At 43.6% G+C, this 24,908-nt stretch overlaps 1 protein-coding gene across 1 annotated transcript; it reads left to right on the forward strand.

Annotated features, from left to right (window-relative positions):
* The first annotated feature begins 150 nt into the window (after nucleotides 1-150).
* OTOP1 (otopetrin 1) lies at nucleotides 151-23,220 on the forward strand. The gene is made up of 6 exons (XM_053403275.1): nucleotides 151-544; nucleotides 14,774-14,910; nucleotides 16,692-16,750; nucleotides 18,606-18,736; nucleotides 19,496-20,442; nucleotides 22,122-23,220. Exons 1-6 carry the CDS (start codon nucleotides 151-153, stop codon nucleotides 22,290-22,292), a joined length of 1,839 nt encoding a protein of 612 aa, XP_053259250.1. The 3' UTR covers nucleotides 22,293-23,220.
* Nucleotides 23,221-24,908: the final 1,688 nt, after the last annotated feature.

Here is a 24,908-nt window from a genome sequence, read left to right on the forward strand (position 1 = left end):
TCAAGAGGGGCAGCTGGTCCGTCGAGAGCGAGGAAGTTGGCGAAACTCCGGCCCTGACAGGTGGCGCGGCATCCCCTCAGCGACCCGAGCCCGCCCTCCTCCTCCTCGCCGGCAGCCTCGCCTCTGCCTCGCCGCCTCAGCCCCGCAGACATGGCCGTCGAAGGGTCCCCCGCGAGGGGCAAGAAGAGCGGCGGCGCGGAGGGCGGCTGGGAGCTGGAGCAGGTGGCGGCCGAGGGCCCTCCGCCCCGCTCGCCCCGGGGGCCCCAAGGCGGCGGCCGCCTGGCTCGGCTGCGCAAGACGCCGGAGAAGAACGCCGAGATCCTGAGCAGCCAGTACGGCTTGCACCTCTTCCTGGCGGGGCTGCTGCTGATGTTCGCGTGGGCCGTGCACGCCAAGGGCTTCTCGCAGAGCGCCGTCCTCTCCTACCTCACCACCCTCATGCTGCTGCAGATCCTCTGGATGGCCTGGTACATCTGCCGCCGCTACGCGCACAAGAGGCTCATCCAGGACAAGGACACGCACGCCGGGGCGCGCTGGCTCAAGTGTGAGTGGGGCGCCCGACCGGGGCGGGTGGCAGCTGGGCCGGGGGGGAGGCGCCCTCTCCACTCCGAGGAGGTGCGGGCAGCCCGCGCGCAAGCCGCTACTTGCCCGTCCCGCTATTGGCTGCGGCGTTGGCGCGCTCCGCAGGTCGCAGAGAATGCACCGCGCGCTCCTTCTGTTGAAGTCTGCGGGACTTTAAAAGGGGACTTCGCCGCCTTCTAGCCAAGGGTGCCAACAGGATTCTCTTTGCCCCACGAACTGCGGGCAGGCCGGCCGGCTGCTCTGCGGCACCGCGGAAAGGGATGCTATTTGCATGCGCTTTATGTCACATGCAAACTCGTAACTTATATTGCAAATGGGGGGGGGGGGTGGAGTGCCCCGAAATAAATCAGGGATCGCACACAAGTAATAAAACATCCAATAGATAGTTTCAACAGGTGAAGCTTTCCCTATAATTGTCGTTTCATACTACAAAAGGCTTACTCTATATGCCTTTAAAGCACATAAGACGCACACCCCCCCCCAAAAAAAATTCTGGACAATGTAGTTTGCTAAAGGTTGCTCGGAATTGTAACTCTGTGAGGGATAAACTACAGCGCCCAGAACTCTTTGAGGGGGGAATTATGTTGCAAATGTTCTTTAAAGTCATGGTGTGCAGGCGGCATCTGTTTAATACCTGCCTGCAGGCTGCCACATAGCTGTTAGGGGCACAATAGCCCTGCTGTCCTCCAATGCCAACCCTAAACCGTACAAAGAACAACTTTCATGAGTTGCAAATGAGTCACCTTACTGTAGGTCTTTCAGCTGTTGAACTTAAGCTGGAAATACTACATTCAGTGCAAGACCAGGCGTGGTGTTTCAGATGGAGGGGACTAAAAGTGATTTAAGATTTACAACAATTTTGCTCAGGTGATCATGCTTGGGAAAATTCAAATTTTAATTAGTTAAAAATCATGCAGTGTAGTCATTTGGATGTTTGGTTGGATGGTCATCTGCCTTGGATGCTTTAGCTGAGATTCCTGCATTTCAGGGGGTTGGACTAGATGACCCTTGGGGTCCCTTCCAACTCTGTGAATCTATGATTTGTTGTGGTTATTTATTAGTACCTCATAATAAGTACTATCCCCCTTTAATTAAACTTCTGTTTTTCTTTAAAACAGCCAGCTTTTTCAGTGTTTTTCCCTTCTTGCTGTCCTCAAACACCCTTCTTCTTTTCAGCTGTCTCCGCACGGTGGCGCTGTGGGTTAAACCACAGAGCCTAGGGCTTGCCTATCAGAAGGTTGGCAGTTCAAATCCCCGTGACGGGGTGAGCTCCCGTTGCTCGGTCCCTGCTCCTGCCAACCTAGCAGTTCCAAAGCACAAAAGTCCCAGTAGATAAATAGGTACTGCTCCGGCGGGAAGGTAAACGGCATTTCCGTGCGCTGCTCTGGTTCGCCAGAAGTGGCTTAGTCATGCTGGCCACATGACCCGGAAGCTGTACGCCAGCTTCCTCGGCCAATAAAGCGAGATGAGTGCCGCAACCCCAGAGTCATGACTGGACCTAATGGTCAGGGGTCCCTTTACCTTTTACCTTCACACAATGTGTTTCATTCCTGATCCCATGGTCTTCAACATGGAGTTCCAGATTCAATTTAGCAAATTTAAATATATATTTTATTAATGAGCAAACACCCACATAAGTACAACTTTCCAACTGAACTTAACCTTCTTAACTTAACATGCTGACACAGGCACACCAGGTTCCACCCCACATTGTGGCTGCCTGGCGCATCACACACATGATGTCACATGGTGCTGCACAGCATGCACATGATGTCATATGGCACAATGGGCCCCGTTGGACCCTCCCGCGACTATGACGAGTCCTGTTGGGCCCTCTGAAAGGCCTGTCGGGCCTTTTGAAGGGTGCATGGGCCCTATCAGGCCTTGGCTCGCCGTGTGATGTCATGCAAGTGCCATGTTGGGTCACCCAGCGGGGCACCCACAGTGAAAATTTTGTGAGTGACCCTATTAATCCTAAAGATACTGTACTGTATATCATCACGGAGTGCGTGCACAAAGGGGCTGCAGAATAAGAGAGAGGAGAAGGCATGGAAATAAGGGCAATCTCTGTGTAAGGGAGAGTTAAGAGAGAGAGAGGAGGAAAGGGAAAGGGTGGTGGTGACAATGTGGGAACAAAGGTGGTTGCATGAAAGGAGGGAGTGGGAGGCTTGGAAGTGGGGTGAAGATGAAAGCAGGGTCAAGAAAGGTTCTGCAGAACAGGAGAGGATGGTGGCTTCATACCTGGGCTTAGTGAAAAGGGTGCTTAGTTGTTGCAAAGTGTGGGAGGAGAATGATGTAGGAAGTTACTGTGGGGGTGGTTTGGGTGCAAATAACACCCAGAACTATCATCATGAGATCCTCCATCAGTACCCCAGAGACTACTTCATCCAGCCTGGTCAAGGATTCTGCTGGGCGACAGGGTGGTCAGTAGATCAACAGCTTCCCCAATCTGTCTCTCTGGCTCAACACCAGGTGCAGACCCTCTTAAGTCCATCCCAGTGTTAAAAGTTTCCTGCTCTTATGGACAACAGCAACACCCCCCTGAAAACCCCACTCCCCCATTCTAGGCTGGCACAGTACTGAGAACCAGTTGGGCACAGTGAGGGAGGTCACTCCCCCAAGCCTCCGTAAAGCAGGCCAGATCAGCCCATTCATCTGCAGTCAAGTTGTGGATGCGCATAGTCTTACTGTGGACTCAGCAACAGCACCACCAGACCAGAGGGCTCAGTCAATTTGCTACCAGTGACTTTGAGAGGAGTTGGTGGGCTGGAATAAGGAACAGGGACTAAACATGTTGCTGATGGTCGTCAGCCTCTCCACTCCTTCCCACCACCAGAGAAATTTGGACAGCATCTCCACCATTCCCTGCTACCTGCTCACCCTGATTCGTTAATGCACCGCCACATGCTGCTGGGAGATTAGGGCTACAGATTGTAAGCTAAGGTGCAGCATCATGCATATCCCACACTATCGGGAAGTAGATGGTAAATCCCCCAAAACTTGTCTGCCTCTGACTATGGGGGAACCCCACCAAACCAAACTTCCCCTCCTCCAGGCTCTTAGCCTGGGTGAGGGTCAGAGGCCAGTCTCCCACAGCACATGGCCTACAGCTCTATAATTGACGGACAATGTGGGGCACCCCTGCCCCTGTGGGACAACCCAAAGGGTAAAATCCCATGGTGTTGCTCCTGGGGGGGGGCATGGAGCTGAGCCTGTTGTTATAGTAAGGCAGGCCCTGGAACACAACCCAGCTGTGTTTCCTATGCCAGCAGTCAAGCAATATCCCACACTACAATCAGCACAAACACTCTTAGCTGCAGGCAGGTATCAGTCAGTCAAAGAAACTGATGCAGAAAAACACACACTTCCTGTCTGGGAAGGCAGACTAGGCAAAGGCCAGGATGGTGCACAATCAGCTGTTCTCTGTAGGTTTGCCACTTCCAGTGTATGAATGCCTGGACTGCATAGCAAGTATTAGCATGGGACGTGCCGAAGTCTCTTTGCAAAGTTTACACATTTTGCATTTGTCGTGTGGGGGAGGGGACTCACCCCCCCCCCCCTTATTGTTTAGTAGTATTTGTAGAACATAATTTATAGAGAGTGCCTGATCTCAGTGAAGAGAGGGAGAGAGGGAACTATGGATATTCCAAGGACTAGAAAACGATGCTAAAGCAAGATAAAAAAGTGTACTGGAGGGTGAGATCAGGGCAGGATACCTGTAACCCAATGTAGAAACAAATCAGTCATCAATCAAATACTTCATGTCACTCATTGGCTAAAAACCACTGAAAGGTGAATGAACACTTTCCTTCATAACTTTCTTTCTAGGAGAGCTAAGAAAATAAAGAAAACTCAAGAGTCCTTGCATGCGTTGGTCTTGGTGCAATTGCACCATTATAATCTGCCCACAGTTTCATCGTGTGCATGTTTATTCTGAACTAGATATGCATTCCATCATATCCAGTGGAACATAAGTCAGGACCACTGATTTAAACAGTATTTACTTTCAAGTAGGTATGGCTAGGACTGCAGCCTTATTCCACAAATGTATGCATAGAACTGTACTCTTGCAGCCTAGTTCTAACCAAGTTAACATTGAGTTCAGCATCAACTCAAAGTAAATCAGTAATTATGCAGTAAGTATGCACAGGACAGGATGCGGGTGGCGCTGTGGGTTAAACCACAGAGCCTAGGACTTGCCGATCAGAAGGTCGGTGGTTTGAATCACTGTGATGGGGTGAGCTCCCGTTGCTCGGTCCCTGCTCCTGCCAACCTAGCAGTTCGAAAGCACATTGAAGTGCAAGTAGATAAATAGGTACTGCTCTGGCAGGAAGGTAAACAGTGTTTCCGTGCGCTGCTCTGGTTTGCCAGAAGCAGCTTAGTCATGCTGGCCACATGACCTGGAAGCTGTACGCCGGCTCCCTCGGCCAATAAAGCGAGATGAGCGCCGCAACCCCAGAGTCGGCCACTACTGGACCTAATGGTCAGGGGTCCCTTTACCTTTATGCACAGCAGAATATTTTATGTTCCAGTCATATTAGGATTGTTTTAAACTGGAAAAAACACAGGCTTGGAAAGAGCATTTGAGAATATATCACATTTGCAGTCCAGTCTATGCATGATAAGTAAGCTACACTGATACCTTGGGTTATTATGTCCTGTCTTTGCTAATTTGTATAGCAAATATTTGTACTGATTTACTTACTGTAAGGAACTATATACAGTATATATACAGTAAGTAAATTACACACACACACACACACACACACAGACACATGATATATACGTGATATATATTACAGATGTTAAATTATTAGGTCAGGATGTTGGAAAGATAGGAATTTTGCAGAACTAGACATCACCTTGCCAACAAAGGTCCGTATAGCAAAAGCTATGGTTTTCCCAGTAGTGATGTATGGAAGTGAGAGCTGGACCATAAAGAAGGCTGATCGCCGAAGAATTGATGCTTTTGAATTATGGTGCTGGAGGAGACTCTTGAGAGTCCCATGGACTGCAAGAAGATCAAACCTGTCCATTCTGAAGGAAATCAGCCCTGAGTGCTCACTGGGAGGACAGATCCTGAAGCTGAGGTTCCAATACTTTGGCCACCTCATGAGAAAAGAAGACTCCCTGGAAAAGACCCTGATGTTGGGAAAGATGGAGGGCACAAGGAGAAGGGGACGACAGAGGACGAGATGGTTGGACAGTGTTCTTGAAGATACAAACATGAGTCTGACCAAACTGCGGGAGGCAGTGGAAGACAGGAGTGCCTGGCGTGCTCTGGTCCAGGGGGTCACGAAGAGTCGGACACGACTAAACGACTAAACAACAACAACAGGCACATAAGTGCCTAAAAAGAGATACAGGTTGCTGCTATCTGCTTTGATCACAGGAAGCCCCATCCAGTTCAATTTGTCAACATGTTTTTAAAAGTATTTCATATTTATTGTTGAGTAAATGTGTTTAGGTCAGGATGAAACAGCACAGTCCTATCTTATGTCTACTCAAATATACGTCCTATTGAATTCAGGGGGGCTTACTACCAGGAAAGTGAGGTTAGGACTGTGTAGCCCATGTCCTTAACCCCAGGAAGCACCCACTGTATCTTTCAAAAAATTCTGAGAGTTATAAAAGTAAAATAAGGAAACCCATTGCAAAACGTAGCAGAAAGAAAGCAAAGGCGTTCTGAGGAAGGTTACTCTTGCTGCGTTGTAAAATGTAATAGAATGAGCCAGCAGAAATAAATATCTGGGGGGCAAACCATAATTAGGATCTTCCATGACAGTCAGTTGCTCCTTGGGTCTACTTTGAAGATCAGCACTGGGGAAGGGGGTTTAACCCTTTCCTCCTATGCCCTTTGCCATGCTGTAAATTACTCGGAAGCTGCTATTAGCCTGGGGAGGGCGGGAGGCTGGAGAGGTACAAGTGCAGGAAGTTGAGCAGGCCAAACAAGTTTTACTTAACAGTATTTCTTCCTTTAGCATGGAATGACAGGTTTCTGGCGATGCACAGATGCGTGCTAAGGATAATACTTCAATAAGCAAGCCCTAATTTCTTCTAAGGCATTGACTCATACAGAAACTGATGGCTGAAAATCAAAAGGTGATATGGGGAAGTTATTCCTGCTTCAAAACATAGGCCTTTTTGAAATTTCTTACTGCAGTTGCTAACAGTATAATGCTTTGTTCCCAAAATGGTACAGCCATGTGTTTATAGTCCCCAGAAAAATACAACTATTCTAACCCTTAGGCATCTTTTCCCATTCAGCGAGTGTTTAGCCAATGGGGTGTAAGTGAGCAGAGGGTTTAACTAGGACTGGGGAGACCCAGATTCAAATCCCCACATGGTCATGTTGTTTGCTGGGGTGATGCTGAGACCCCTCACCTGCCTCACAGAGCTGCAGGGACAAAAATGTGGGGGGGACAGCGCCTTGAGTTCTTTGGAGGAAAGGTGGTAAATAAATAATAAAATGGATTGTTGTCCTAATGCAGGGAGAAGAAAGAGTCCCTATTGTTAGAGACCCCGTCCTTGCAGAAAAATAGTGGCAGCAGTTTGGGCTACTGGCCCCTCTCCCCTAGCCAATGGCTGGCCAGGCCAGGGGATTTGGATGGCTGAGGAGAAACCAGCTGAGATCAAGCCTCACAATCTCTAGCTCCAAGACTGAGTTTGGCTGAAAGTGCTCAGCCGGTCTCCATGGCTCATATCTTCCAAATGCAGTCTGATCCTCCTCAGTAGATTTGGTGTGCAGGAAGAGTGAGCATGATGACCAACCCCAGAGATTGCAGGGGCTGGATTGCCTTGAGCTCTAGGGCAAGTCGGCCCATATTCTTTCCCTGAGCCATACATTTAGCTCCATGATTTCAGGAGTAGAGATGGAGTGAAATATCTTGGTCCCACTTCACTGAGATCCAAAAGCCACCCTTCTTATTTACCTTGACCTCTGCTGGATGGGAGTAGAAATAATTTTTTCACTGCCCAACCCCAAATGTGTGCCGAATGTGTCTGTTGAGTAGAAAGGGGAGCTCTGCTTCTGGATGGTCTGGCTGGAGGTGAACACAGGATGTTGCATTCCTTTGCACCCATTCAAGCCAATCCTCTGTTTGATGTTCAGGGAGCATGGATTGGCTGTAAATTTAACTAATCCCCACTCCTAAGGTATCTGTAGTGAATGTGTGGCAAAGGCGGACACTGGTTCTAGCTGTTATGATTGAAGGAGTGTTTAGCCAAGGAATATATTATTATCTTCCTATCATTTATTAAATGTCTATACCACCTTTCATCTGAGGATCACAGAGCAGTTTACAATATGGCGTGGATTGTGGGATTTTCACAGCAATTAGCTGGAGGGCTACTTTGTCTTTGTTTTCAAGTTCTAAGAGTGGGTTGGGGGTTGCTGTTGGAAGTTTATGTTTGGAGTATTGAGACCGAGTGCCTATAATAACTTTTTGGCAATGACAAGTGTTAGCAATCTGCCCTTCCTGTATTTGTTCAGTGTTCCTTTTAAAACTAGATGTCTCCCTGCTGGTGTTTAATATTTTAATCTGTTTTAGTAATTTTAGTATTTTGGTAATTTTAATCTGTTTTGGTATTCAAACTTTTGCATGCTTTTAAGTGCTCTTGTAATTTTTTTCTTGATTTTCTTGATTTATCCTTTTGTAAGCTGCTTTGTAAAACCCCCTCAATCAAGCAGTGTAGAAATTTTATGAAACTAACTAACTAACTAACTAACTAACTAACTAACTAACTAACTAAATACAGAATACACTATGTTGCTGTTGGAGTACTGTGGTTGAGTACAGAGTTTGTCTGATCTATTGTGATGGAAATATGCAGGGAAGATGAGAAGTGGGGAACTGGTTTTTTGGTGGGGGGTAGGGCTCCCGGTGGGAAGGTAACCGGCATTTCCATGCACTGCTCTGGTTCACCAGAAGTGGTTTAGTCATGCTGGCCACATGGCCCGGAAGCTGCCTGCGGACAAACGCCGGCTCCCTCAGCCAATAAAGTGAGATGAGCGCCGCAACCCCAGAGTCGGCCACGACTGGACCTAATGGTCAGGGGTCCCTTTACCTTTACCTAGGGCTCCATTGAGGTCAATGGGTGGTTTTTTGTTTCTGCCACCTCTTAACTTGGCATAATGTTGTATCAAAGGCAAAATCACTATTGGGAGGCATATAGGATGTGGTGTTTGTTTGTTTCTCACCCCTGTTTTGGTCTCTCCATCAGCAGAGTTTTGCTGGTGGTACAGAGGTGTATTTCTGGCACAGCAAGTCTTTCCCCATATCCTAAAATCCCCCAGTGCAAGTACAAGTCCTGATTAATATATTTACAATGCATGTTTACTGATAAGTAAATTTCACTGTGTTTATTGTGACTAACATCCAGGTAACTGCACAGGATTGTGGGTGGTAGCCAACAAAGAAGCTCTATTTGCTTAAGAACTTCTGGCTTAATTTGTCCTCAATTTGTAATCCATCATACATTTACTCCTGGGCAATTATGTTAATCTTATGAAAGTGAGTTGCGGATTTAAATTTGGTTTACTTCAATTTCTAGCTCTTCTGATCTTAAGAGACTGGGGCGATTGATAAGTTTTAAAAAATAGAGTAATCAGGGCCGTCTTTAGCAGATGCGATGCTGGGGTGCAAATATCTGCCCAGCGCCCCTTAATTACCACGGATAGTGTTGGGGTGGCTGTAGCTGCACACTGCCAGCCATGGGGGATGGGGGCACAACTCTCCCCCATGCTGCTGCTGGAGAGTGATCCCCACAGAGGCTTGGGAGTAAAGTTGTGCCCCTCCCAAGCCTCCACAGGTGGAGAGCGCAGCTTCCCTCCCAAACCTCCTCGGGAGGAGAGTGATCCCCGTAGAGGCTTGGGAGGGAAGCTGCATGGCCGCCAGCCATATGGTTGACAGGGCGTAGCTGGCGGGCGTGCAGGGAAAGGGGAGGCCACTGGCAAAGCCGTGCAGCTCCCCCACTTGCTGGGGCACCCCTGAGAGGCTGGTGCCCTGGCGCAACGCACCACTAAGCCCTATGGGAAAGACGGCTCTGAGAGTAATAAACCAGCGGTTCCCAACTTTTTTTTTCCTGCATGGTAGCCCACAAGTCCAAATTTACATAGTATGGTGAGCCATTGATTTATTATCACATTATTTTTGTTTTTTTAAAAAAGATATTTATTGAAGTTTTACAAAAAGAAGAAAATTACAAAGTAAAAAGAAAGCAGACAAAAGAAAAAAAGAAAAAAGTACAAAAATACATAGAAAAAAGATTAAAAAATACAGAAAAAGTAGATAAAAAATAGTTAAAAACAAATCAATTTTTCATATCTTAAATTTCATTTGCTTATTTCCCTGACCTTCTCACACCTCCCTTTTTTGTATTCCCGTTCACATGGTTAATTCAGCAAATCCTTACTCTTTCTTTTATCTTAACTCAATATCTCAACATATTATAACTTTATATTTTCATCCGTTATCAATCCATTTTTTACATATTCTTATTAACCTTGTTGCTGAGGCCGCTTGATTTCAATCCAACATCATTCTAACATTCATTAATTTTACAATGTTTCTGCAAATAGCCTTTAAATTTCTTCCAATCTTCTTCCACCAACTCTTCTCCCTGGTCTCGGATTCTGCCAGTCATTTCTGCCAGTTCCATATAGCCCATCACTTTCATCTGCCATTCTTCCAGGGTGGGTAAATCTTGTGTCTTCCAATACCTTGCAATGAGTATTCTTGCTGCTGTTGTAGCGTACATAAAGAAAGTTCTATCCTTCTTTGACACCAATTGGCCGACCATGCCCAGGAGAAAGGCCTCTGGTTTCTTCAAGAAGGTATATTTAAATACCTTTTTCATTTCATTATATATCATCTCCCAGAAAGCCTTTATCCTTGGGCACGTCCACCAAAGGTGAAAGAATGTACCTTCATTTTCCTTACATTTCCAACATTTATTATCGGGCAAATGATAGATTTTTGCAAGCTTGACTGGTGTCATGTACCACCTGTATATCATTTTCATAATATTCTCTCTTAAGGCATTGCATGCCGTAAATTTCATACCTGTGGTCCACAACTGTTCCCAGTCAGCAAACATAATGTTATGTCCAACATCTTGTGCCCATTTAATCATAGCAGATTTAACCGTTTCATCTTGAATATTCCATTTCAACAGCAAGTTATACATTCTTGAAAGTATCTTTGTTTTGGGATCTAACAGTTCTGTTTCCAATTTTGATTTTTCCACCTGGAAGCCAATTTTTTTGTCCAAATTGTAAGCCTCCCTTATTTGATAATAGTGAAGCCAGTCTCGCACTTTATCTTTTAATTTCTCAAAACTCTGCAATTTCAATTTGTCTCCTTCTTGTTCCAAAATTTCCCAATATTTTGGCCATTTGGCCTCCATATTGAGCTTTTTCTGAGCCTTTGCTTCCATCGGTGACAACCACCTTGGTTATATATCTTATCCAGACGTTAAACAATGCTTTCCTGACAATATGATTTTTAAATGCTTTGTGTGCTTTAACCTTGTCATACCACAAATATGCATGCCACCCAAAAACATTATTAAAACCTTCTAAATCCAAAATGTCTGTGTTCTCAAGAAGCAGCCATTCTTTCAACCAGCAGAATGCTGCTGATTCATAATAGAGTTTAAGGTCTGGCAGGGCAAGTCCACCTCTTTCCTTTACATCAGTTAGTATTTACATTTTATTCTGGGCTTCTTGCCCTGCCAAACAAATCTAGAAATATCTCTCTGCCACTTCTTGAAACAGTCCATTTTGTCCAAAATTTGCAATGATTGAAACAAAAATAACATTCTTGGCAATACATTCATCTTTATAACAGCAATTCGACCTAAAAAGGAAAGCTTCAAATTTGACCATATTTCTAGATCCTTTTTCACTTCTGACCAACATTTCTCATAATTGTCTTTAAATAGGTTTAAGTTCTTAGCGGTCATGTTAACCCCCAGGTATTTTACTTTCTTAACCAATGTTAAACCTGTCTCCTTCTGAAACCTCTCTTTCTCAATATTATCACATTACCGTATTTTTCGTCCCATAGGACGCTCCGTCCCATAGGATGCAACTAGTTTTTTTGGGGGGAAATAAAGGAAAAATAAAAATAAAGGCCTAGACAGCATCTTGAAGGCCTAGACAGCATCTTGTAGGCCTAGACAGCATCTTGAGAAGTAGAGACGTCACCTTGCCAACAAAGGTCCGTATAGTTAAAGCCATGATTTTCCCAGTAGTGATGTATGGAAGTGAGAGCTGGACCATAAAGAAGGCTGATCGCCGAAGAATTGATGCTTTTGAATTATGGTGCTGGAGAAGACTCTTGAGAGTCCCATGGACTGCAAGAAGATCAAACGCATCCATTCTTAATGAAATCAGCCCTGAGTGCTCACTGGAAGGACAGATCGTGAAGCTGAGGCTCCAGTACTTTGGCCACCTCATGAGAAGAGAAGACTCCCTGGAGAAGACACTGATGCTGGGAAAGATGGAGGGCACAAGGAGAAGGGGGCGACAGAGGATGAGATGGTTGGATAGTGTTCTCGAAGCCACAAACATGAGTCTGACCAAACTGCGGGAGGTAGTGGAGGACAGAGATGCCTGGCGTGCTCTGGTCCATGGGGTCACGAAGAGTCGGACACGACTAAACGACTAAACAACAACAAAAGGAAAATTTTTTTTCCTTTATTTCCCCCCAAAAAAGCAGGTCGGAGAAACCGAACCAGGTCGAAGAACAGCGGGTTGGCGGCGCTGCGCCTCCCTGCTGTCCCCCGAGCTTGTGGGGCTGGCCCATGTCTGCCCAGCGCGAGGGGCGCTCTGATTCAGGGCGCCCCGCCTGCCGGGCGGCAGGCTGTTATCTGCAGCGTGGGGAGCCCTGCGGGGAACTCCTGCAGGGCTCTCCACGCTGCGGATGTGTTCCCGGCGCGAGGGGCGCTCTGATTCAGGGCGCCCCGCCCGCCGGGCGGCAGGCTGCTATCCGCAGCGTGGGGAGCCCTGCGGGGAACTCCTGCAGGGCTCCCCACGCTGCGGATGTGTTCCCGAAGCACCGGGTGCCCTGAAAGCAGAGCGCCCAACGCTCCGGGAAGCAGGCTGCTATCCGCAGCCTAGACATCCCTGCGGGACCTCCCACAGGGCTGCCTAGGCTACGGATGTCTTCCTGAAGCCTGGAGAGTGAGAGGGGTCGGTGTGCACCGACCCCTCTCGCTCTCCAAGCTTCAGCGAAAGCCTGCATTCGCCCCATAGGACGCACCCAGATTTCCCCTTCATTTTTGGAGGGAAAAAAGTGCGTCCTATAAGGCGAAAAATACGGTAATTTTGGACCTTAGCACTTTCCCAGTTTTAATGGCAAGTTTAATGGCAAGTTTCCTATTTTATAATCATTGCTTGATGCATCCAAGCAAAAAATTACCTAACACCAATGAGCACCTTGTGGCAAATGGTGACTGGATCTCCCACCAGCTGCCAGAGAGTAGTTCCCAAGTGCTAAACTGGAAAGTTTGAGCCTTTCCAATGTTTGAATTCTAGTGCTAATACAATATCACAATAAGCCAACAAAATAAAAGCTGTAAGAGCTATTCGTCATACCAGTTGACGATTGCAAGTAATAATTATTTTGAGTTTAAAGGCAAATTTGCAGGGTTTTGGCATGCATGAGACCACAAAAGCACACAAGTTTTGGGGCCCGGAAGGGGGCGGAATGGGGGGCAGGGTGGGGCAGGGGCGGAAGCGGAAGGGGGCAGGCTTAGGTACACCCCACCAAGGTGGAATGCAACCCCCGCGCAAAGGGGGAGTTGCCTGTACATAAGCAACCACAACCTACTTGCACAGACTTTGCAATCCACCCGCAGGTTAAGAAATGCTGCTCTAAATAAGAATAACAGAGTTAAAGCCACTTACTACCTGCAGTGCCACTACCCATTAATGGTTCAGAGTTGAATGAGGCAGCAGGGAAGAGAGTTTACTTATTTATTAAAAAAAATGTATACTGCTGTAGCTTTAAAAAATCCAAGCAGTTTATAGCAATAAAGACATAAAACCATACAATAAAACCACAAGTCATAAAATGTTAAAAACATCCGAGACCTGGGAGAAGAGTCGACGGAAGAGGACTGGAAAAAGTTCAAAAACTATTTACAGAAACATTGTAAAATGTTTGAATGTTAAAATGATGTTGGATATAAAGGTAATATGGCATTAGTGACATGGTTAGAAGGGGTATGCAAAAATGATTAAAAAGAGGTGGTTAAGACCAGAGCAAAATTATGTCAAAGGTATATAAAGTGGCATAAGAGATTAAGATATGAAAATTAGGTAAAAAACGAAGTGGAAAGGGAAGGGAAATTAGAGACATAATAGGTTGAAACATATAATTATAAATGAGGTTTGAAAGAGGGTCAGAATTTGCTGAACTTGATTGAATAAAGGGGAACACAAAAAAGGGAGATGTGAGGAAGTCAGGAAAGAGGGATATAGAACTATGAAACTAAAAATTGGTTTTTTTCTTTCTCTGTGTTTCTTTTTTTATCTTTTTTCTTTTTTGATATATTTGTTTTTGTTGGATGTTTGTTTCACTTATGTTTATGTTTTGTAAAATCTCAATAAACATTTATGAAAAAAAAAAGTTAAAAACACAGGGTCCACAGGCGTGAGAGGTTTATTTCTTTACATTGTCACTATCTTCACATTGTTGTTGTTGTTGTTTAGTCGTTTAGTCGTGTCCGCCTCTTCGTGACCCCCTGGACCAGAGCACACCAGGCACTCCTGTCTTCCACTGCCTCCCGCAGTTTGGTCAAACTCATGTTTGTAGCTTCGAGAACACTATCCAACCATCTCGTCCTCTGTCGTCCCCTTCTCCTTGTGCCCTCCATCTTTCCCAGCATCAGGGTCTTTTCCAGGGAGTCTTCTCTTCTCATGAAGTGGCCAAAGTCTTGGAGCCTCAGCTTCAGGTTCTGTCCTTCCAGTGAGCACTCAGGGCTGATTTCCTTCAGAATGGATGTGTTTGATCTTCTTGCAGTCCATGGCTCTCAAGGCCTGCAAGAAGATCAAACACATCCATTCTTAAGGAATCTTCACATTAATTTTCCTATTAGTGTTTTTCTTCTTATTTGTTGTCTGTAGCATATAAAGATGTTGCCCTCATAATGACATTTTATAATATTTTTAATTTTATTTCAGGTGCAATTACTTTGTTTGCAGCGATTACTTTAATTATGGACTCTTTCAAAATTGGATACTTTGTTGGATATTCAGATTGCTTATCAGTCACGGAAGGTATTTTTCCTGCCACACATGCAGTACATACACTGCTGCAGGTAAAACCATTGGTTTTTTTATTATTCCTACCTGTGTGCTTGTGTTTTTCAGATAGTGCAGCACAGTCCCAAAGCAAAGCAAAAAAACCCACCATCTTCAAGTCTTGTTCAATATTCACCATGTGACAAATAGCAAAAGCCAGGCTAGAACTATTAAGAATTATGAAGAGATAGGCAGAGAAATCTGGAAGCTCCTGCGTCCTTGTTTGTTTGACCACGATTCCCTCCAGTTCCCTCTGTTTGATTCTAGGGAGGTCTCAGAATTTTCTGCAACCAGAATCTGGCTTAAACATGGTTACTTTTGAACGTGATGAATGCAACATGCTCTCAGGTTCACGGGGCTGCCATTTCAAACAGAATATGTTTGGTTATCAATGCCTCTTGTGCAAGCGAATCAACATTATACAGTGTCGGGTGGATACGTAAACACAAATCTCCCGCACTTACAAATGTACACATAAAAATGCAATAATGGATTAAACATACACGCTGAATGTTAGCTATGTCTCAAATGTTGCCTCGGATGAAAACTGTTATAAATCTCTTTAATCAAAGCCATGTAATTATGCTGCATTAATCTTCTTTCTAAATGGGGGACAATTTAATAACTATTTTGCCACCGCTGCCTAAGACATTGTCTCATTGGCTCAGTTGACTGGCCCTTCTAATCTTCTCTTCCTTCAAAGGACATAAGTCCCTTTCAAACAGCACAAAGACAGCTGTGAAATACTAGCCTGTCAGGGAAATTTTTTAAATGAAATTTATGGTGAAAAGTCATCTACTATTTTTTTCTGGTTCTAGGCACTTGCTAGCTTGACAGTGACTAGTACATTTGGATCCAAAACGTTTTACACACGGAGAAACCTTTAATTTGACAAAGTAATATTTAGCAATGAAGCAGAAAATGGCAACTGGCCAGATTTCCCAGCAAATAGAGTGGAGTAATGGTTTCCTGCTTCAGACAGAGAGCCAGTTTGTTTCTTGCCCTTCTGTATATGCAGTTTGTGGAGAACAACACAAATATCCTTTCCTTCTGTATGCAGTCAACCTTGAAGCAGAGAGGTAACCTAAGCCCCTCCGTATATACTGTAGAGCTGCACAGAGGAAGGGGGGAGAGATACAACCATATATAATTGCCACATAATACACCTCTTGCAAATACTGCAACATCACAGTGAAGGGCATGATCTAAGAACCTGAAGCAAGGAGAATAACACTCCTATTACTGGTTTGGGTCTGAAACAGCTAAACTAAACAAAGGCTCCCAGTCTTCCCCCAAACCCCTTTTGTAACTGCAATGCTTCCCATGGCCCTTTAGTCTCAGTCTTTTGTTGCTTGTTTTTCTCAGCCTTAAAATGATCAAACAAAATAAATTACAGAGCACACATCTGGTTCTTCAGCATATATAACCAGAACACTCAGGAGGAAACCCAGTGTATGCATCCTTGTACTTGACCCTCAGTTTGGTACTGTCTATTTGAGTTGCCTAGGAGGAGTTGAATTAATACAAAACATTGTCTTTATATAGCAAAGAATTTGAATAATGTGACCCAACTCACATGTTGACAGAATGTGTGAGCAGTTCATCTGCATAGGGCTTAAGTAAAATGTCCTGTCACTGGGTTAGCTGCAGTGAGCTGCTTTACACCTAAGTAAATCTGGATTCCTGTGATCTCTTGCACATTTTTCTTTGGTGTTCATCCCAGACATATCTTATTTGTTCATAGCAAATAGTACCACTTTCCCAAATGACCCAATTATTTTTTCATATATGTTTTCAGGTATACTTCTTATGGTCCCATGCAAAGGATATTATCCAATCCTTCAAAATGTTGGAGAGGTAAAATGAATATAATCTTCCTTATATTTTTAACCTGGGAAATATCAGTGAGAAACTACTGGTACTGAAAATGTTTATATTAATGTTTAGGAAATAATAGTTTACATCTCTGTTTTGATTTTTTAAAAGAAAATTACAGCATCCTCAGTTGGAAGGACCCCCAGAAACCTAATATTTGTATGCCAGCAGTTGTCCATTCTCATTTCCTGAAGTGGTCCTTCCATGAGAGACAGAAGTTGCTGCTTCATCTCTCCCTTGGTCCCCTGAAGAACTTGCCTTGATTCTGTTGCACCGTGATCGCGTTTCTGCTCTTTGTTTCTCTTGTTCTTTTTCATTTTTAAAACATCCCTTACTCCAAATAAAGCTTTGTTGTAATTCGTGCTGCCTCATGCAGGAAGCTTCACTATAACACCCTTCTGCACTGGTGCTGTCGATTCCCAGTTCTGAGGATGTTCGCCACTCTGTGGGGACTTCTAAATACCATGGAGTATCACTGTAAGCAAGAAAGAAAGTGTTCAAGGACTTAGGAAGAAAACACAGAAATAGGTTGTAGGTTGCTTGCTGCACAAATTGTAGTCACACACCACTGGGCAGTTCTAAATTTCCCTTTTAAAGACTGTTCTATTTACAACTCTATGAGGGGTCAGAATGTTCTCTAATTCTGGTGACAGATGGAAACTGTTGTAGTAATTTCCTTCTCCACTAGAAATTATGGGGGCCATTTGTCCTTCCAATAATTGCAATATGTATGAAGAGTGGCGCATTTCAGAATGTTGAGCACTTCTCCAAAGCTCACAGAATACCTTTTCAGACAGCAGCACTTCAGCTCAGGTTGAAAGGCAGAATCTCAGACCCTAATAGTGTGATCTGGCATCATAGGCGTGCTTTTGTGTACCAGTATTCTTCTGAATAGTTGTTGCAAACTGGCAGGCCTTCTGCAATCTTCTTATCACCAGCATAGCAATGCTAAGGGTAAGCATTCCTTCCCACCTATGAAACACCAAAATCCCTTATTATTATCTCAGCAAAGCATTATATTTATTTGTCTGGCATAAAACTGAACCCTGTCCTTTAACTACCATCTGTGAGCAGGCATGCTGACATCTCTGAAAACTAGTACTGAAGTGTGAGTTAGTATATTTTCTGCTCCATCTGTCCTCAAAGACTTGAACAGGTTATATAACATTTTAATTTTGGTTAGGTGGGTGGAGATGTACCATGTAGAGCAGGCTTCCTCAAACTCGGCCCTCCAGATGTTTTTGGCCTACAACTCCCATGATCCCTAGCTAGCAGGACCAGTGGTCAGGGATGATGGGAATTGCAGTCTCAAAACATCTGGAGGGCAGAGTTTGAGGAAGCCTGATGTAGAGAATGGCATGCTTTGATTGGAGACACAATAAACAAGGATTAGGGGCGGGATCTATCTCCCAACTCTGATAGTTTTTTTTAAATTAAAAGAGGACTAAAAAAAACCTCTCTCCTTGGAGAGTTACTGTATATTACAAAGTTATTTCAGCTTCATACCAGTTAATTGTCCTAGCTGCTCTCATGAGTCCTGGGAATTGTAGTTTGCTGATGAGAACCTGCTGTCAAATATCCCTAGGATATTTAAATTCTCACAGGCCACCTATATGCAACTTTTAGTGATGTGCAAATCTGTAATAGGTGGACAGGTATAATTTGAAGCCATACTATTTTCTATGTTACATCATGTAAACAGGGAAAGATTGGTGAAACACATAGACTGTAGTGTTCTTTACTTGTTCACCAATAATAAATACTGGAAAATAAAATACTTCACTGATATGTTTTATACACTGTTGTCAATAACTTATTTGCTTTATTTATTTTCTAGGTTTGGAGTGATCCATTCTGTATTTACAAATTTGCTTTTGTGGACAAATGGTGTGTTAACAGAATCAAAGCATCAACTTAATGAACACAAGGAAAGGTTAATCACTCTTGGATTTGGAAACATAACAATAGGTAAGATAATTTTTTTGCTATAATTTCTCTTCTCTACATTGGCTACCCCTCCCCCAAGTCTGTTTTAAAGTCTTGTAGTTTGTGTCCTTTAGTGAGTTGCTGTAGCACCACCTCAGTATCTTGTGCATCAATGAAACTATTATCCCTAGTATCAGGTGTTCCCCTGTCATCTGTAATATAGTCTCCCTCCCCCTCAGGATTGAGTTTAAAGCTTTCCTGATCAGGTTTGCAAGACTCTTAGCAAACATGTTCTTGTCAATTGCTGTGAGGTTGCAACCCATCTCTTGCCAGAAGTCCTTCCTCAAGGAAGAAAAGACCATGGTCCAAGAAACCAAACCTTTCCTGATGAGACCACCTGCACAGCCAGTGGCTTGCTTCCAGTATTTCACTGTCTCTTCCTGGGCCAAAGACTTTAACAGGAAGGAGTGATACCCCCCCCCAAACTGCACCCATCATGTTTAAAACATGTAACCATTTCAATATTGGTGCAAATTTTTCAATATTGGTGCAAAAAATGTGCTTATGTATCTCTCACTGAACTCAGTGAGCTTAATCATGCCTTGATCTTTGCCATTTTTGTGTTCTGTCTTTATAAACTTGGTATTTGCTTTAGCTGTCCCTTTTGTAAAGCTATTCCCTCTTGGGCAGCTACTTGAGGCACCAAACTCCCTTTGGCTGATATTTCACAATTTGTTTAGGTAAAATTAATACTTATAATGTGATGCCATCTCATGTCTTGGTCTCACTCTTTCTTTTTAGAATTGGATGATCATGAGCCACAGTGTAATTGTACCACAACAGTCCTCTGCTCCATATTTTCCCAAGGAATATATTACCTGTACCCCTTCAACATTGAGTATCACATTATGGCATCCACAATGCTCTATGTGCTATGGAAGAATATTGGACGCAAAGTGGAACACCTTCAGCAACACAAGATAACATTCAAGTTTCAAGGGAAAACATTGGGTGCCATTTTAGGACTGATTGTGTTCACCACAACAATAGCTATTGTTGTTGTCTATTTGTTTCAGATAGGGCGTTCAAAAATAAAGAGCGAAATAGGACTTATTATGTTTTATTTGTATAGTATTGCAGTACTGACAATGATGTGTGCAGCTGGGATAGTCGGTCTTCTGATTTACCGGCTTGAAGAAAAATCATTGGATGTTTCCAAAAACCCAGCTAGGAAACTTGATGCAGACTTACTGGTTGGAGCTGCCTCAGGATCCTGGCTTCTGTCTTGGGGTTCCATCCTTGCAATTATTTGTGCTGATTCTCACCCTACATATACATGGTATAATCTGCCCTTTTCCATACTTGTTATATTTGAGAAATATATTCAGAACCTCTTTATAATTGAATCCATACACCGTGAGCATGAAAAGGTTAATGATGACATTAAAACAATTCGTATAGTAACTGTGTCCAATGGAAATACTCTTTCACCTGCACCTTCTTACAAAGAAATATATAATGGAATGGATGGCATTCAAAATGGAGAGTCACCATACATGTTTAATGGAAATAATATTCTGCCTGAGAGCAGTGGAAGTGATGCTCTAGATGAAGACAAAAGTCAAGGCAACACCCCAGTCACTCCCTCCACCTCTGATTTCTCACTTTATAGCAAAAATTCTTCTGTCAACAACAAAAGAAACATCCTGAAGAATATTGCTGCATTTTTGTTCCTATGTAATCTTTCGGTAAGTTATTATGCAAAAATAATGGCAATTATTCCAGTCTTGCCAACTGGTTAGAAACAAACAAAAGCTAGTTTAGCAGCACTTTGATCTGTAGAGATGATCAAAGAGACGACCCTAGTCACCGAGTGCTATCCAAAGCCCAGCTGCAGAGACCAGTTGAGGCATTGCTAACCTTGTCTCCCACTGTGTCTATTTTCCTTGAAAACACCAATCAAACAAGGTTGAGCAAATTATTTAAAGTTTAATCCCTGTGGAAGCTGAAGGCTTTGTTGAAAAATGTATTGATTAACTCACCGATAAATCATATTGAAATGGGATGTGATGTGCTCAAGCACAGGTTACACATTTCACTTCAGTGCCAAACGCAAGTGAAGAAGTCACATTTCAGTTTCGTAGTCTTTGTTATTAAGTCACACTGAAATTTTTGGAAGCCTTTTCCTTGATTACATACATTGGATTTATATAATTTTTTCAACTGGGCTTTAATGTAATATGTGGTTTTAATCAGTGGTAATAAAATGCAGGAGGTCTGAAAGCAGCTTACGGTGCTCAGTGCAAGCTGTGCTGCTTTTGGCAGTGACCAGGACCACTCAGTATCTCCAAGCAGCTTCAGAGGAACAGTTGGGAACTTACGTTAACCTGCCCTACCCTGATTAACCTTTCTCGCACTTGGCATCATATGATGTCAGGCGATTGATATGTGAGCAGCCTTGCAGAGTTGGGTCACTTTGGGATTTGCCCTGTGGCCAAAAGTGGTTCCCACCCTGGTTTATAGGATCCAGCATTAAGGAATGGCTAGTCTCATACCAGCACTAGATTAGATCAGCTCATGTGCCAGTGCTTACTCCAGAATCAATGTGTAAATTGCTATATGAAGGAGAAAGACACAACTGAAAGCTGAAAGGGAAAAGTTAAAACTGATCATCATGGCAGCACGTTTATAGCATATTATTTATGAAGAAGCATTACGAATCCTCAGGCTTCCTACTGAAGAAAGTGTTTCGGGATTGGCCTGATAATTCTTGAGAAGTGGTCTGAGTCTGGGTCTGAGTTTGGTGTGGTTATGTCCACACCAGTATCCCTTGCTGTGGTTTGCAGCTCTTCAGTTTGCCCTTGGCTATCTCCTTGAGTATACTGGTGCTATCCTTTGGGCATTGTCCATTCTTCGGACTCCTAGCAGCTGTCGCTTCCGAATGTGGCCTAGAGTCATTTATCTAAGAATTTTCCCTAGCTGTACACCTGGCTAGAAGTAGCCTCAGGGTTGGCATTGCATAAACTAGCTCCACAGCACAGACAGAATGTAAATCAAGCAGTTATGAAGACTCCTCCCTGGGTATAGTGGAGGTGGGGCACATTTTACCCTGGAGCCAAACACTCTAAACTGAATAATGATTACCCCTTTCCTTTGGTCATGTGAAATCTTGATCAGATCCAAATTGGTCCAGTTTTAAAAAGCAAATTGAGAGGAAGCCAGGCAAGGTTACTTTGAGGCAAAAGTCCTTGGCACAGGCCAACCAGAATTCTATGAGCATATCAGTTTAATCAAAAGTAAAAAATGTGAAATTCTACAACTGAAATTTGAGTCAGATTTTGAATGAATAGCTTTAAAATTTCTTTCCTATATAACCTCATGGGGATGTTAAAATTTATATTTATTTTCCTTTCATTCTTATTCATAGCTTTGGATTCCACCAGCTTTTGGCTGCCGCCCTGAGTATGACAATGGACTGGAAGAAATGGTTTTTGGATTTGAGCCTTGGATCACGGTGGTTAACCTTGCAATGCCTTTTTCCATTTTCTATCGGATGCACTCAGCTGCTTCCCTTTTTGAGGTCATTTGCAAAACATGAATTTCATTTTTTTTAAAAACAGTGAAGGATGGATGGATGGCTAAAGAACATGAATGCAGCAGCCAATGTTTGGCCAAAGTAGAGCGTGCAGTTTGAATGAAAATATAATGAAGAAGATACAGACAATTGACAAGTGCCATATTTTGAAGAGCAAAAAAGAGGACACATTTGCCGACTTCTACTTTTAACCATGGATCACTATGACGACTCTACCCATGAAAAAGAGGATGTGTCCTGGAAAAAGAGGATATGGGGCAACCGAAGGTGGAACTCCTAATACTTCATCAGTCCCTCCTGCCACAACAATGTAGGCAAGAATTTAATACATTGTCTATATGGCGAAGTCAATGAAAATAAGACTGAACCTTTCCCTGGCTATTTTTCTCCCCTGTTAGAAAATAAAACACATTACCAATTCAATGTATATAGACACATTTTTCTCTGAGTTCTTAGAGATTTGTAATCATCATCATCATCTAGCCATGGACATAGCCAGGGGGGCAGCTGCCTCCCTAATCAAGTAAATAAATAAAAATACTTAACTAAAAGTAGAAATTGTAGAAAGATTTTGACAGATTTTTCTGAGCACTTGGGGTCAAAAGAAAGTAATTTAAAACAACTGTTGTTGAGACATTTCATTTTGAATCTGCTAGACAGAGCCAGACAGAGGATGATGACAAGGGGGTGTCCCCCCCCAACATAAATCCTGGCTAAGCTCATGAATCTAGCCACATTTAATCACATTTAAGTTTTGCTGATTGCAATGGCGGGAGAGCACGTGCACCAGTGGGACTAAAAAATGTCTGGATTGGTTGAGCAGACAATTTGATGTTTGAAAAATAGGAGAACAATGTTATGTTAACATTTCACAAGACAGACATGGCTAGATACTGGATGCCACAATTGCTTTGTACTTGTTATATGTATTTTTGTATTTTGTTATATGTATTTTTGTATTTTGTGTGAACTTACTAAATAATGAAAGCTAATTTCCTTAAGAGTTGAGACTTTCATTTTGCCAAAACAAAGCTGATGTTGTAAAGTCTGGTTTGATAGATTAGATTGTGGCAGTGTTAGCCCTGCAAGTCAAAATACTCCAGGATGGCCATGCGCTCTTCTTGACAGAGGACGCTTCTCTATGCAAAGGGCGGTCTGACCCAAGTTGGGTTTGAAGATAAGGAACCATTAAGGAGCCCATATTTATTTCTTTTGATCCAACCTTTCATAAAAGTATCGTCTCTCAAACTCACATCAATAAAAATGAAAGACACATCCCTGCCCAGACAGGCACTGGGAGGACACTGGATGCGCAGAGATGGGAAGTGGAATGGAGGGATAAGGGAAATTGGGTTTGGAAGGCCAGAATTAAGTGCTAAGCTATACGCAGACACTTCTGCTTGGACCAGGCCGATCTTCTGTTGCTTGAATACCAGTTGGTGGCCCTTCTTATCCTTTGGCCAATGGATTGGGGGTGGTTTGGGGGTGGGATATTATCTTTCTCCACTCCCCCTGGCTTCTGCAGTCTCAGGGCAACTGACAATGGGAGCAGAGTTCTGTCTAGCAGGAAGGAGCTGAAGCAAACTCTCTGAAGCCGCTGCTTCTCTGATCCATGGATGGGGCCCAGATTGGTCCTCCCTTTGCCGTGGCAAACTTCCTGGAATGAGGAGGGAGCAGCCAGTGGCCCTTAGTACCCGGACAGCAAACTGAGCAGGCACTGGTCACTTGATTACAATATTCCCTCAGATGATGATAAATTTATTTATTTAAATTATACTAATTGTTTTAAAATTTGCATGTGTGTATATATAAATTAGCATATGTATATCACTTTTGTCCTTGTTTTTTGTTGATGTGTAAATGGCAATCCTAAACATACTGGATGACATGCAACACTGTGCTCTTCCATTTGTTCTGCCTGTGTAAGCATCCCAGCTTGCCAGGCAGTATGAAATTCCTTCTCCCCCCCACCACACACAGGTTGCTCTGGGGGTTCTCCTGACACCCCCAGAACCAATTTTGAGGGTGCTGTAGGAAGAGGGGTGCAAAAGCAAGTGGAAGTCTTTATGCAGGGCTTGTGCTAATGGGGCTGGTTAGGTGAATCCTGTCCATTTCTTCACGGTGCACTGTAGACTCAAGTTGGGTATGATTCAGCCAAAATCCCCACCATTTTTAAAATCCCATTGATTTAAATGGGAGAGAGTAAAGCACATGCTGAAGGTTCTCCCTTTGAAAACAATGGAATTTTAAAGTGTCTAAGTGTGGTTGGGTAAATTGTGGTGTCTGTATCACATTGCCTACTCCTATTCTTGTATATCTAGCATCTGGCAAAAAAATAATTATGGCAATTTGGTTGTCACAAGGTTAACATTTTTCTTTCATGCATTTGATAGGCACAAGGGACAGTTTGCTTGTAAATACATTATTTCAGTGTTAATGCTCATCATGAAGACATTTTGGGGCTCCTCTAGCAGAAAGGAAACCCAGTGCAAAGTGTAACAAAGGGAAGAAACTCATCTTTTGAATCCATGGAAGAAAACTGACTGGAAAGAAGAGGTTTCAAGAGAAAGGAAATAATTATAGCCATGTCCAATTTGTGCACTTTCCTCCCACCCAAAT

The sequence above is a fragment of the Podarcis raffonei genome, chromosome 9 (genome assembly GCF_027172205.1).
Source record: "Podarcis raffonei isolate rPodRaf1 chromosome 9, rPodRaf1.pri, whole genome shotgun sequence".
Lineage (NCBI taxonomy): Eukaryota > Metazoa > Chordata > Lepidosauria > Squamata > Lacertidae > Podarcis > Podarcis raffonei.